Source organism: Chrysemys picta, chromosome 24 (assembly GCF_011386835.1).
Source record: "Chrysemys picta bellii isolate R12L10 chromosome 24, ASM1138683v2, whole genome shotgun sequence".
Classification (NCBI taxonomy): domain Eukaryota; kingdom Metazoa; phylum Chordata; order Testudines; family Emydidae; genus Chrysemys; species Chrysemys picta.
Window position 1 is genome coordinate 9,086,979 of NC_088814.1, and position 15,895 is coordinate 9,102,873.

The window sequence follows — 15,895 nt, forward strand, 5'->3', positions numbered from 1 at the left end:
GCTGGAATGACGACTCTAGGTCAGTCTCCTCCCAGGCTTGGGGGTTGTCAGGAGAAAAAGGGAATGTTGCCAGCTATTCTACACTGGAGCAATGACCCATAGAGAGAGATTACAAGATTGGGCAATTTAGTGAAGCCCCAGGGGCCAGAGCCAGAATTAAGGGGATGCAAAGGAAGCTACCAACCTACCTTGTCCCTTCCTTATCTTTGCTGAGATCAACATAGGCAAAGAAAAAAGGAGACTCTAGTTGAAAGACTGAACATGTTTGATGTGGCTTTAGAGGCAGACAAGGAGTAAGGAGACCTGGAGTCTACATTTGACTCCCAGTGCTTTGCTGACTTCAACTCTCTGAGCCTCAGTTTCCCCCCATCTATAACAGAGATGACAGCACCTTCCTTCCTAATTTTGGGAAATGCTTTGAAATCATTGCAGGAAAGGTTCTAAAATAAAAAGTCTATGCAAAAAATGCTTTAGCATTATAGCAATGTTTAGGTCCAGGAGTGCAGAGGTAATGATACATGCACAATGTTAAGTTTGCCCCCCTAGTATATAAACCTTTAAAAATGGTCTCCCTGTATATAGTTTTATATTATATGTCAAATAATACAACTGGCTCACAGTGCTATACTGACAGTCTGCAGTAGTCATTACTGGTTACAATGCTGGTTAAAATATCAGGCAGAAGCTTTTTCTTGTGTCCTATTATTAAACAGTCAGCGCTGAGGGGCTCCCTTGTGGGAGAATCTAGAATGATAGTGTTTCCCTTCAATGCCAATTAGCCTTTGCTTTGGTTAGAAAGCTCACGCTGAGAATTCAGGGAAGAAGAAGGCTAGCAGCACAACAGGCTAAAACAAAAATCTGGAGGGCAGGAGGTTTGTTGCTTGACTGTATGTAACTAGAAGAGCATGTGTTAAATTTGAGTACAATACTTAGCCTTTTTGTTTGTTTTTCCTTTTCTGTACTGCTGAGAGGATGGGACAATGGATGTTCCAGTCTTATTAATGGAAGGAAAAAGACCATCCCAGTTGCAGTGCTCCTGACCCAGGTCCCATTATCTCAATTTCCTCCATAACATCCTCCAAATCTGTTCACTTCTGTCAGGGAAAGTCAATTAAGAGCTGTTTCACATGGTCACACTTCAGTTTCAAAGCTATTCTCATGAGAGAATCAGCCTCAGCAACCACTATCTCTACAGTAGCTCTCTGCAAAGTCAACAAGCCTAGGTTTAGCTGTTTGTTTCTGAAATTCAGCACAGGGGAACTACACAGCGCTTCACACAGCTACCACACCTTTTCAATTCCCTTTTTACTGGGGGAAAAATCAAGCTCACGGTGAGCAAACAAAATGCAAGCAAGTTTTCACACACTTGTCCTATTATTAGTCAAATCAGTGGCAAGCTGTGCTCCCATTAATGTAGTGAAAATACATGGTGATTTTTCATCTTAATTGTTCATGAGGGCTTACCTAGCTCTGAGCGCAACATTCAACATCAGCTCTACCTCGAGAGCGGCCAGGAAGACTTACATCACACAATAGCTAACTCTCAGGGGCGCTATCTATTGATGACTGAGATGTACCGTATTTTATTACCTGCCATGAATATAAGGACGTTTCTCAGACCTGAAGAAGAGCGCTGTGTAGCTCAAAAGCTTGTCTGTTTCACCAACAGAAGTGGGTCCAATAAAACATATTACCTCAGCCATGTTCTCTCTCTATCAGGATCTGATAGAATTAGCACACATAATGCATTAGAGGTTTTTAATAGTCCTTCAGTAGGTATGGACTCAGGAACCAGTCTTACTTATTGTTTCTGTTTCAGTCCATCAGAGCGCTTCATCTTTGCCTCCGGCAAAAATTACTGTAAGTGAGAGAAGCCTGGCTAGCTCTGGTCTGGGATTTCATATTTACAAAAGGTTTTTTCCTCCCTCTTTACAGTGATTTATGGCTTCATCTGTTTAAGATGGTAAATTCGGGACTAAACGGATGCCTGAAAGCCCACAGAAATGAATCTCTCAGTATTACAGGTTGTCTGAGCTCTGAATGGCAAGTTCTGTGACGCGGGAAGGTTGAAACAACGCAGGAATTGGTTTTCCCTCACTATACAGGTAAGAATTAACTTCATGAGACTGCACCTGTCAGGCATCTGTACTCAAGGTCAGGGAAAGTCCAATAACTGAGATGATCAACATCATTACAGTACAGGGATTCAAAGCTCCAGATGACGTGTGTTAGTTGTGAAGCCTGTGCACAACATTCACACTGTGCATAAAGGTTACGAAACTGCATGAAACCGGAACCTCAGCCCAAACTGTTTGTTACCTTCAGAGTGAACCATGGCTGATTTATGATTTCATGCTAAAACCATGTGAAATTTCTGGCTGTGCATGGTTTCAGTGCACAGCCTGGTGAAACAGCAGTTTTGATTGAGTTTTGCTTTGAGTTTGTGAGTTCATTCAAGCTTGGAGATCAAAGGGACATTCAGAAGGCATAAACCCATGTGGATCAAAACTAAGGAGAAGGACGTTCTTGGGAACCTGAGAATCAAAAGTGCTCACATTTACACAGCTTTACAAATGTGCCTCATTACTACGGCACCTACTGCCTAATCCATCAGATGTGCTCTGGTTAACTACTTTATTTGGGTAGAGAAGGAAGAAAATGGTTTTTATTTTCATGCAAAATGTATGCCGTGACTAGTTATCAACAGCACCTAAACCCCCAGTTTTGTCCCATCTGTGATAAAACAGTAAAGTAATTAGTAGCGGGTGCATTAGAGATTCACATCTTAGTTGATGAAATTGTGTACATCCAGTCAAAAATCGCTATGGTCAGAAAGCAGCTGGGCTAAACACAAGTGGATATTAGGGAGAATGTTTTCAGTACAGCAGGCTAGGATTAAAAATAAATGAGAGACATGCATTTAAATGGCTTTGCAAATAGCAGACAACTATGGTGAAAACCATGGTGGGAAAAGCATTGCATGGTGAGAAGTATCTAATGACTCTGAGGAAAGATATAACATGTAAATAATTAACATTGATATAAAGATAACCGCAGAGAGGTGGAAGATGCATTGCAAAGGCTAAGTAACAGGAGAGCTGTGCAGAAATCTACTAAAACAGCCAGGATTTCCACTCGGAGCAGCTGTATGTTATTTTTTCTACTAAATCCTGTTTACCAAGAAGCTCCATACCTGAGGTGGTAAATATATTCTTTACCGTGACACTGATAACAGCAACAACTTGCTTTAATGAGGTGAGTGGCTGTCACCTTGGCTGAATATTCAGTTTCAGCAGATACTATCACTATGTACTGACTGCAGGTTCAAGGAGATGCATTGCAGGGGCTCAGAATATGAATGACTTTCCCAATTTTTATATACCTGTTTCAGGGAACGGGCTACTATAAGTGAAACTAGAACTGTTGGGATGGATGACTAAAATGATGAAGACAACACCTGTACCCAATCTGAGGTTGAAAGATAGAAGATACATTTTTAAAAGTGTAATAGTATTCTCATGCTATCAGTGCATTTAAACAGACTATAAAGTCTAATAGTGATTTGATATAACTTATGTTCACAATAGCTATGCCAGGAACACAATAATAATTTATCAGATGGTCACTGTGTCCTTTAAACATGAATTCACACTCCAAAACCACAGTGGGGCCTGATTCTGCATTCAGAAGTCATTCAGTGGGAGTTCCATGAACAGAATGGCTTTTGAATCGGGCTCATTGTATGTTGTTTGATTTTCATCTCTTTATCATCTATCCCAGACAGATTATATGCCTTTGCAGACACGATGGACTAAAGTCTCCCATTTAGTCTGTACTGTTATTTATCCATATTCAATCCCATTAGACAAGATTATTAGGATGAGTGAGAGTGAAATGCTGCAGATATTTTTACGTCAGTTACTTACCGAGGATCACAAAGAAACTTGGTCTTTTCTCCTTCCTCTCTCCAGATAAGCCATTCTCGAAAAGACGGATGAACAAACATTCGTGTCATGTCTCTACGCTTGATAAGAAACATGGAGAGGTTCTCCATCCTCTGCTGAAAGTCATCCCATTCCAGTGTGCCCTCAATGCTACCAGCATTAATGGCCTGAAAAATATGTTCATCTGTTAATGGATGCAGAGATGCCACTGCCACATTCAAGAGAGGCATAACCCGATCAAAGGAAGACTGTGTTGGGAACTTCATATTGCACTGCAATAGGTAAACCTCTGAGAGAGAGACTGGGACTACTTTATAGCTGGAGCTCTTTAGTACCAGGTAGCCCTTCTCTATGAGATCAAAAGTGAGCTTTAGGTATAGATAGGACCCTTGGCTCAAGGTCTTGAGGTGAGAACTGAGTTTGCCAAATGTAGTGTTGTCCATTTTGCCATTAAGGGAGATGTTGTTCTGGATCTCAGAGCTGCTGTGTATTCGATGAAGGATATATGCCTGGAGGTCCTGATCTATGGCTTCGTTCTCTTCCAGTCTATCCAAAAATATCCTATGGAAGGGCAACAACTTAATTATTTCCTGGAAGAAAAGAAAAGAAATTATTCATGTTGGAAGTGCTTATTATTAATAAAAATAAACATCTGTATTTCATCAGCACCTAGAGAGGTATTGGGCAAATACCTAAGATGACATGGTCCATGCCCCACGGACCTTACAATCTAAAAAGCACTGTAGCGGGTTTCTTTGTGAAACTAGGTGGCTGAAATAAAACTGAGGAAAGTTTTTCCTAACACACTTGCCAAGGAAAGAGGTTGGAGTATTCACAAAGAGCAGTGCCCTTTAAAATTATAGTCCCATCCCAACTAGCTATCGGACATGCCATCAGCTCTCTTCTGTGTCATGCAGATGTCCAGGTTAGGGCATCACCTGTGGACAGCCAAAGCTGGTGGGGTCCAGGACTCTAGTCCTCTCGTTGAAACAGATAGCTTAGTACATCTCAAAGAGTGCTGAGTGGAGCAGTCTTCAGCATCATACAGCAGTTGATTAAATAGAAGGTTATTAGTAGATATTTCCTACTGCACAGTGAATTCCATAATACTATATATGCTGTTGATTTGCTCAGAGCCAACAGTGGGTTCTCTTTTCTCAGCCAAAGGGCTGTTCTGAATGTGTATAGTGTGGGATTGCACATCTACTATAGATCACAAAGATATTGAGCGCTGGCATGTCTGATCTGGTAAGTTCAGTTTACACTGCTCATGCAGCACAAAGTGAATGTAAATCAGATGGAGGTTTCCCCTAGAGAATTTTACGCTCTGCCCATATAAAGCTAGGAGAGGCAATTCTGCTGCCCCTGCTGGAAACCCCACCCTATGCAAGGGGAATGAGGGGATACATGAAGTGTGTTGTGGTGGGGTGGGTAAATGGAGGTGAATCTAGATTAGCATAAGGTCTGAGAGAGATCTTATGCCAGTGTTGTAAGTTAAAGCTGCCCCTTGAAGCTTTGACTTCCACTGGTGCTGGGTGACTGAGAATCAGGGAGTTGCAACCAGCTCCCCGAAAGTAAAGTTTGGGCACAGAGGAGAATCAAATCTTACAATTCTAAAAAAATTAGGGCTACAAAAGCCCTGACCAATTAAATAACTGAGAGGTTAAAATACCAGGAATGCAATTTAAAATCTGTCATTGAAACAAACATTACAAAATCCTTCTCTTCCAAAATGAAATATTTAAACTACCCTAAAGTAAAGGGGAAGTAAGAAAGTGTGGCACTGAAATAGGAAGACTGTGCAACCTGCCACTGTAACAAATACAAAACTTGCTAGTGAGAACTGCAAGTCCCTGCAGTTCTTGATTTACAATAATGGTGAATTACTTCTGGGGTCTGGCTAGGAGAATTACAGCTAAATAGATCGATTGGTATTTTCCTGCCTATTGTCACTACACTAGAGGAAAATTCAGTACAAGTTCTGAGCAACGCGGATGTTCACTGACTCCTTAGAGACTGTTTACATATATTGTATACATTTCCTTCTGTGCATTCATTGAGTTGTGAGTCCAGAAGACACTAGCATTATAATGTATGTTAGCAACAGAAACTGAGCTGAAGTCGACATAACCTAAGACAAAAGCACTTGTCAGCTACATTGTCAGTGTCAGCAACATTCACTCTAAAACCTCAGAAACTGCTTAAGATCAAGTGTTTTAATAGAGATAAATAGCTTCTTGGACCCATGTTATGACTCCTTCAGACTGTATCAAATAAACACACAGACCCTGAATCCGTTTATCATGGTTATATTCTCATACTGATGGGAGGAAGTTATGCATGAAATCCCTTCTCCTAGCTTCTTCCCATTTAAGAGAGAATACACGGCTAAGCTCCCGTTTCATAATAGTAAAGTCTCATGGACTTTGGGCCTGGTCTTGCAAACGCTCTGATGGCGAGTAGTCCTCTCTCATGTGAATAGTCTTACTGAAATTAATGGAAGAACAGGAGCACTTGTGGCACCTTAGAGACTAACAAATTTATTAGAGCATAAGCTTTCGTGGACTACAGCCCACTTCCTTAGTCTCTAAGGTGCCACAAGTACTCCTGTTCTTCTTTTTGCGGATACAGACTAACACGGCTGCTACTCTGAAAACTGAAATTAATGGAACTACTTGCTGAGCAAGGATTATTGACATGAGTAGAGGGTGCAGGATCAGACTCTTGTTCTGTAACAGTAGCCAGAGACAGAGTCTGGGGGACATAAAGCAATCTGAATCCATTACAAAAAGACTTAAATGAGATAACTTCAAAAAGATCAGTAATTAAATCTATATGACACCGGTTAAGATTTTCAATAAGAAAACCCATTATGACAAAAATCCAGTGTTTGTGTGTTTAATAAGAAACATGGTCTTAATATACCTGTAGACTTGTCCTGACCGTCACTATCAACTTCAGCCAGGATGGGAATTTTCCAATCATTTTGCTCAAGAATGATACTATGGTGTCCCCATAATCTGGCTTGTGAAATTCAGCTTCATTTAAACCATCAATTAATATGATGTAATCTTCATCTGGAATCTTCCTCTCTGAGATTACAAGAAAGAGAAAAGGCTTCAGTCCATCGGCCAGCAGCATGGCTACAATGAGTACTCATCACATTGTTTTAAATGGAAGATAAAATCAGATATTGCTATAGACGAAAAGAGATAAAATAACTACTTCTCAGGTTGCATAAAATATGTATTTGATTTACAACAACATCTATACAATTGTGACAATACTTCATTAGAACGTTTAAGGCTATTAAACAAGTTACCTTCTCCCCAAACTCAAATATATTTGAGAAATGTGAATCAACATCTCTCAGCAAATTTTGACATGAACATTATTACACGTGCTATCACTGGTGACATTAAACATCAACAGCACCTTGATGTAAACCTGTTGCAACATTTACAGTTGCTATGTGTACGTATGCATAGAAGTACATGCCTCTAGCACCTTTAAATAATCTAGGTTGGGATGTTGTACAGGCACACAGTAGACTTTTTAACCAAATAATGCTCGTGCTGGGCTAGATTTTCGAAAGTGCATGCAAATACTAATAAACCTGTGCAAACCATGGTTCACGGGCAATACAGGTCTTTGAGCACAAATCAGTTTGCATGCACAGGAGCTGGTCAGATGAACTTTTCAAAATTCTGCCCTCTGTTCAGTAAAGATGGGTCCAGAACAAACTCCTGCCTCGTGAACTTCAGAGAAGTTTGGATCTGAATTCTATGGCTCAGGCCATTAAGACGATGACGTTTGCTGACAGTTGAACATGGACATTTTAAAATGTAGGACCCTGGGCAATTTTCATGCTGCTAACAACATAAATACTGAGGAAAAACAGTGGGGTTTTTATGCAGTAAAGATAACATTTCTCGAGCAAATTTTGAAGGCTGAACTTTAAGTTTAGCATTAATAGATGCCAATAAGAGGAACTACATCTCACTGCTACTGCAGTCCATTAAATAAAAATAGGAGTGACACAAATCTGTCCGTGGCAGAACCCCCCTTTAGGAGTTTTTGGGGAGTGCAAGTGTGTGGGTTGAATTGTCCCCATCCCAGTCGGTGCTGAAGGAATGTGTCCCTCTCGTGGGTTGGTGCTCAACCCTCCGGCTGAGACCTCCTTGCTGTTTCTTCTCCTCTGAGGGTCCTATGTGAAGCAAACCAAACTGTCCACAGTCAGCAGACAAGGTTAAATCAAAGTATGAAGAAAAAGGAAGAAAGGAAAACCTATCTGCAGCTTTGGTCAGGGCACTGGCCTCTCTTACCTCAGCCTCTTTCCCTTCTTAGCTCAAGGGATCCATGTCCTCCTCCTGCACTGGCAGAGGCTCTGTTGGCTGTCAGCCTCTCTCTCTGGGAGCTGGAAAGCACAACAGCCCGTTCCCTTCCCCGGGTTGCCCCTAGCTGAACAGAGTTCCCTCTTTTTAACTCCTCCTCCAGTCCTGGCCTGGTCTGGAGGGGAGAGTCCACTGCAGCCCAGAGCAGCTCCTTAATCTGCTTCCATGCTGGTGCAGCATCACAAGGGGATTTCTGTGTCAACTGGTTCTCTGTACCAGCCAAGGTGACTTATGGAATCAGAAGTTAGAGACTTAGGCCTTGACCTAGCTATAGCGCTCAGGGGTGTGAACTCACAGCCCTGTGCCCTATAGCTAAGTCAAGGTAACCTCTGCTGGAGACATGGGTAGGTCGAGAGAAGAGTGCTTCCCCTGACGTAGCTACTGCTGGACGGAAAAACCCCTTCCACTGCGGTACGAAGTGTCTATACTTCAGCACTACCGTTGTGCCCGTAGCGTAGACATGGCCTCATAGTTATCCTCTCCATCCCTGACCCACGAAGGACTATCCCCCTCAGCGCTTTTTAGTGGGGATGTCACATTTATGAATTATACAATTTTTGTTTACTCCCACTGTCTGGGATGTTCACAGGGGTCAACACAACCTTCCTAGCACCAAAGACCTCCTTTAAGAGAGAGCCAACTGCTGGTGTTCCCTTTGGTGGCTGCTTAAGACAAGTTTCACTGTATAATATTGTCTAGTAATATATTAAAAAAATTCTAGCCAGGGACATATTTAGTGCACTATTGTACACGTACAAAAGACAGTTGCATTCTTTCTTCAGAAGTTGACCCTGACAGCAGGACAAGACATTTTCAAGCCATTTAGCACATCAGATAAAAAGGGCAGAATTTTAACTGCTCAGATTACTTTTTGTACTATGTTGCATTAAAGACAACCAATTTTTGTGGTCATCTTGCTGCAGCTGAAATCTGTAGACAAGAAACAGGCAGGCAAAGAAGGTATAATAGAGGTGGGACACAAGGAACAGGTGTATTTCCTGGCCCCAGTTTTCTTACTGGTTCAGAGCTACAAAAGGTTAATAATAACCATGTCACGCGACAGTATCCACTGACTCCTGTGGCTATTACAGGAGCTATAAACTGAGAGTATGGGTCATGAACATGAATCAGTTCTGTATGGGGACCACTTGAATGAGACATCTCATGTATCAGCTTGGAAAATGGAAAGACTCCTTAATTTTCTCTCCTCCCAAAGGGAATGGACCCTCTTGTACAACACAAAAGAACAGGAGCATTTAATTTCTAATACAGTTAAGATTTTCCTTGCATCATCTCCCTATAAATTACCCTCTTTTCTCTTAGCAGTAAATTAAATCATATTTTATATTTAATGAGCAGTTTAAAAAATATTGCTCCTTTTAATTAGATTATTTGCTATTTTTAACACCGGATCACCCATCTGAAGATTGTGTTATGGCAGTTAAAACTAAATGGCCAAAGACCTGTTTATTTCAGAGGGAACTCCATATATGCTCTGTCATGGCAGCTACAAGGGACTACAATGCTCTTGCTGTGTGTCCCCAGGGCAAAGAGCAGGGCATTCTCAGTAAAGGGTCCTCATGGGAAAGTCTGCAATAAAAGACCCATGGCACGGCCACGGCTGGCCCACGTCAGCTGACTCGGACTCGTGGGGCTTGAGTTGAGAGGTTATAAAATTGCAGTGTAGACATTCGAGAGGGCTAATGACAGGGGAGGGTCCCACAACTCAGGCTCCAGTCTGCAACTTTATAGCCCCACAGCTTGAGCCCAAGTCAGCTGACCCCGGCTTTGAGACTTGGTGTTGCAGGTTTTTTATTGCAATGTAGCCATACCTGATCGCTTGAATTTGTTTCTTCTGGCAAGTCCATCAGAGCCTTTGTCTAGCCACCTTTAGGGTGTGGTGCAAGCTGCACCTTTCTGGAAGTCAGTGCTGCTTAGTGAGTGTGGCTTTGGACTGGTAGTTAGGAGACCTGGTTCTATTACTGAGAAGTGCTGTTGATTTATATTTGCAATACACTCATGATCCCCACCTGGTTCACAAACCTTCCTTTGTGAAGCACCACAGATGGACTGTGCTATGAAAGTTAGGCATTACAGTTAGCGGGTTAGCTTTTTCTTTTCCCCTTTAATCACTTAATTAAATTTAAAATAAATGGTACAGGGGTGAAAAGAGTTGCCCCTGTGGTGTTTCAGGGAATAAAGAAATTAGTACAAAATGTACCTTCAGAGTAGCTACACATTAAATATCATCATCGTATTATTATCTCTTCATCCCAAGCTTTTTTTATTTCTCCATTTACTGTTAATATCTGTACAGAAAAGGTGTTTATTTTGCATTAAAATCATTACATACGTTTTTTCACTTAACTTTTAAGCAGGATTACAGGGCACACTAGGAAATAGTCCTTACGACTCTCTCACCTTGGAGCAAATACGATGGAAGCCTGATTTTTACATCCACATCTCATGTTTCTCATAAAGCTTATATGGGGGATGGGGAGGAGAAGGAAATAAGGTCATTGTTCCCCTAGAAGTTGTTTATATTACTTGAAGCTCAAATACATTTGAAAAATGTGAATCTCAGTTTGTCAGCAAGATTCAGCATTAACAACAATGAAATTACTGTTTAAAGTTTCAACAGCACCTTGTAAAGGATCTGTTGCTATATTTACAAATTCTTGTATATTACATATTTTCTTAAACCAATTTCCATATGATGTTTATTTTGTTACAAAACACTTGGTACAAATTAGTTTGCCAACAATCTTAATCAGCAACACTGAAAGATTGAGGTCTTGATCCCCGGATCCAGCTGAGCTGTGCTCGGGAAAAGGCACAAGAGGGAAAACCTGGCTTCACATAACCTTTGATTTTCCCTGATCTTAGGTGCCAGATGGGGATCAGTTTGGATGGCAGCATAATTTACAGCATCCTCAGAACTGCTCTAAGTTACGTCATCTGGAATGGCCACCCAGGTGTCATTACAACAGCTGTAGATTACTTCTCTTGCTACCAGCCACATCTCCAACAGGGGTGGTTGCAAAGGGTGGAGAGAATGCTGACCTGATGCCACTCAGAGATTTCCCCAAGCCAGGGGAATTCACAGCTGGACAGTTGAGCCGGCTTTATAGTCCCTGTACTGAAGTCAGTATTTAGAATCTAGACACTCAGCTTCAAAGTAGCGACTTTATTTGAACAACAAGCTGCTAAATATGACTGGAGTGGTGTTTAGATCACTTTGATCCATCTATTGCATTGGGGTGAAACATACAATCGTGTTGAACAATTTCCGCAGCCCATATTACACAATGCAGTATTTCTATAAACATGGTTTTGAGAGGGACAGAGTTCTGAACTCCACCCACACTTGACTAGTGTCCATGGCTATGAAGGTCAAAGGTTTTACAGTTAGTCACTCTATTAAGAAAAACTAACTGCATCTTTCTTGTATACAAAAGAAAGAGGAGCAGGTACAGCTGACACTGCATGTGGGAAAATGGAAACGTCCTGAAGGGTTTTTGCTATATCTCTGGAGTCAGTAATTAGGATATGGTCTGTTACCCAGTTGCCCAAAGCAGCTTTATGTAAGTTATCTACAGACTTGTATATTGTCAGCATTTCTGTTTGGAGGCTGAGAATTCCCAAGAGCTGATTAAATAATGAATTTCTGAGGGGTAATTGAGTGGAGAAAAAAGTTAGTGACCTAACAAATGAATGCAAACATGCTATTCTAAGCACAGCTGTGCAAGGCAAATGTTGTCAGCATTCATTTTCAGGTCTTTTAATCCAAATTTTGGATGTGAATGAAACCAAATGTGCTCGAAGTCAAGTGCTCACTAACAATAGCACCCCCTCCATGGCCTCAGAAAACACAACTAAAGGACTAGGTTGGAAGAGGAGTTACAACCAAAACAAGAGTCTTTTGGTGTATTCTCAGCCTCCCTAAGTCCTACCTTCTCTTCTACAACTCTTGAATTTTCCTAGTGCACTAGGGGCTCACACGGGGAATCCATGTGCTCCTTGGTTTGGAGGCCCACACCCAAAGAAAAGCTAAGTTAAAAATTCGCAGGCTGATAAGAGTTAAAAACAGTCTCAATCACAGTACCTTTATGAAGATTTTCCAAGGGCTCTAGGACTCCCCTCCGGAAGGAGGCCATGGGATCCTGAACACAGGATCGCAAGCTGAGCATGCTCTGTAAATGTGGTTCCCGCAGCAGCTGCTCCCTGTAGGCGACAAACTGTGGCGAGCGGCAGAGCAGTGCTGCCACGTTGTGTACAAACTCGGGCACAAGACAGGTGTAGGCATTATCGGCCTGGCAGTAATGATAAGCGACAACCTACCAAAGGGAAAAGAACAAAAATATATCGACAATTAAATTAAACTGCATTAAAGTTCAGCCATTCACAAAAGTAGACAGTGACAACAACTAATTGATCTGTCTGAAGCACTGCTTTGTGTACTGCATGATAGACTTGTGCTCCACTGTTTCCGATCTCCATGTCAGTAATAAGCTGTGATTGGTTTTTAAACTTAAATTTTATTTGGTGTTTTTAAAATATCACGCTAAGTCTGGAAACGGCTGTACGGAATACAGCAATACATTAAAAAGAGGACCTTTCGCACTGCAAAACCTGCAAATTACAGATTCTCATGAACAAAGGGGCTGCCAGACTTACCCTACATTCCATAGCCTCTCTCACAAAGATCCTCCTGCAGCGAACTAACTAAAGAAAAATCTCCCCTTCCCCATGGTGTCCCTAAGTCCTAGCCCTGGTCTCACTGCTGCCAACCTTCTCAAATAAACAGAAGTGCTACCAGATCCACCTTCCCTTTTCCATCTTTCCACTGGTTCTCCATTCTTCCAGGATCGGATTAAAAACTCCTCCCTCCATGGACTGTGTGACGCTATATGGAATTGTGAGACACTTTATATTATTATTAATACCAATATTATAAAATTGTAATGAATTGTGCCAGATATGCTGTGTAAGGTGTCAGTGAAAATGTTATGATTTGCCAATCTTGTTTATATGTTTGTATCACCTTTGTATTGTGAGTTATAGATATGTATGGTATATCTGTATTTCCAAACTTGTGCTATTTTTCTGGGTGACACCCCCAGACAGACTGGCATCATCACTGCCTAGCCTGTTCGATGGCCCATCAGCTGTACAATGAACCCTTTGAAAGGAGCCAGGGGATATATCTTATCACTCAGCAAGGCATGTACGGGCAGGCTGGTGGACAGAGAACTCTAAGGCTTTTCCATGCCATGTGCTGTGAAGCTTACGTTTGAGACACAGGAAGTACAAGCCACATGGCAAAAGGAATATAAAGGGCAGCCGCATCATCTCCATTTATCTTCAATACTTCTTACCTCTGGAGCAACTTTTCTACAAACTGAAGCTCTGAACAAATGACGGAATGACCCATCCAAGCTTTGAATGTGTTCGAGAGGGACTTTCAAGCCAACAAACTCACCAATACTGCTAAGAACCTGATATATGGACTTTGAAGTCTCTGTATGTATCTGTTTGCTTTATCATTTAACAACTTTCTTCTTCTTCTTTTCTTTTATAATAAACCTTTAGTTTTAGATGCTAAAGGATTGTCTGGCAGTGTGGTATTTTGGGTGAGATCCAAACTGATACTGACCTGGTGAGGTGGCTGGCCCTTTGGGGTCAGAAGAACATTTTGTATAAGTGAGCCGAACTTCTCACCTTACTGGACCTATGTGCTAATTGGGAGGCTGAGAACTGGAATGGGTGCTGTGTGATTTCATTTTTCAGCTTCTTGGTAACCAGTGTGGGGGATCAGGAGCACAGTTTATGACTGGTTGGGGAGTCTAACTTCAGTGTTAGCCACCAGTTTTGGGAGACTCTGCTCTCCTTTTTGCAGCCTGACCTGATCTTGGCATTTTCTCTGAGAGCTGCCTAGGCACTCCAGGTCACAAGCTGCTTCAGTCTGTAGAGGACAACTCTCTCGTTCTCCACCGCACATGGCCACTTGGAGGCACTTGTCCTCTTCCTGCCAGTTTCGGCCATCTTGGTCAGCCTTTCCCTAGCATGCTTCCCCATCCACTTTCCACCTCTTTTTAAATCTCATTGACAATATCATTTTTCTATAGTTCTTCATTTTAACTCTATTTTATTCTGCAATGTATTTGGGGGTCCATATTGTATGAAAGACATGATATAGTCCTTTGAGGAGCCACAGATGGATCCTATGAGTCGACACTCAACATTGCTCATGGCTGCTTGTGTAGGGTGGCATGACTTGGGTTTTAATGTCTCTGAACTGCCATAATGAACCCTTGGTTGGCAACAGCCTGTAGAACATCCAAAGATGTGCTCGTTCTGAGATGCTGTCAGGAGTGAACATTTATTTTCATCTGAACTAAGCAGATATGACTTTGTAAGGCATCATTTTTCTCATCCTAACTGCATTTTAAGCCTGGGCATCACAAAGTGCATGGAGGGCTATAAATACTAAGAGACTTTTCACTTTACTCCCATTTTTGTTTTTGGTAAATGTCACCATCAAAGCTGAAGGCAGCACTGAGAGTTCTTTGCTGAAGTATTTGGTAAAGTTCAATTTAGCCAGTCTCAAATGCTTTCTATCCAGCACCTTTTACACATTGTGCTAATTCTCTGAATATAGATTACACTGAAAAGAAGAAAACAATAAGCATGCAATGGAAGTGAACTGAGAATAAAAGATTACATTTAAAATGTATATTTCCATTATTTTCCTGAGGATTGAGCAAGTAATAACTATGTGATCTTTTGTAAGTGCAAGTCAAGCCATTCCATGTAAAGTATTAAGGAGTCAAGACATTATGCAGTTTATATTAAACAGCAAACGTCAATGGTCACACTTGTATATTTTCTTTTTAAAGACAGCTTCAAAGTAATTTAAACTTGTTTGATGCACATTTTACCTCAAGTGATTCCACATGCTGATGCATGGGATCATGAAACCAATCAGCCATGGTATACCATCTGAACAGTTTCTGCGTACAGGGGAGTTAGTGCTCTTTAGCAATTTACAAGTTTCTGTTTTGAAACTTGAAAAAACAGAAAACGTTTCCAAGTGACTCAGTTCAAAATTTTGTGGGCCCTGAAGGCAGAGACGTCGCTCTCTCTCAGCAGGTCAGAAGTATGAACTCAGATCCTTTGTTTCTACCTCTCATAGTGCTAAAACAATTCCTTGACAACTTAGCTTGCGCACCCCTTGAAAAGAGATAAAATAACGCAGGGTAGTACATTTTGGAAAGGTTAATTTCCTAGAACCACCTGGATCTCCAACTTGGTTGTATAACAAAGAAATATGACTATCACAATTTTTGTAGCCATTTTTTTTTTACACGTTACAGGGCTTAAAAAAATACCTCATACATAGAAGCTAGAAAACTGACTCTAGTAGACAAATGCCAATAGAAAAGGTGCTGCCACTCCTGACATGGGGTGAAGGAGCAATTAATTTCTCAGTTAGCGAGAAATGCTTTGTGCATCATCCTTCTGGCTACCAAGAGTGTGTGGTTTGGGCCTCCTACT

At 41.4% G+C, this 15,895-nt stretch overlaps 1 protein-coding gene across 1 annotated transcript in view; it reads right to left on the reverse strand.

Moving 5' to 3' along the window:
• Positions 1 to 15,895, reverse strand: part of TANC2 (tetratricopeptide repeat, ankyrin repeat and coiled-coil containing 2) — a 508,124-nt gene that overhangs the window by 70,983 nt on the left and 421,246 nt on the right. Inside the window, 3 exon segments of the mRNA XM_065577500.1 lie at positions 3,927 to 4,534; positions 6,870 to 7,036; positions 12,444 to 12,675. Coding sequence (XP_065433572.1) covers positions 3,927 to 4,534; positions 6,870 to 7,036; positions 12,444 to 12,675 — 1,007 coding nt within the window.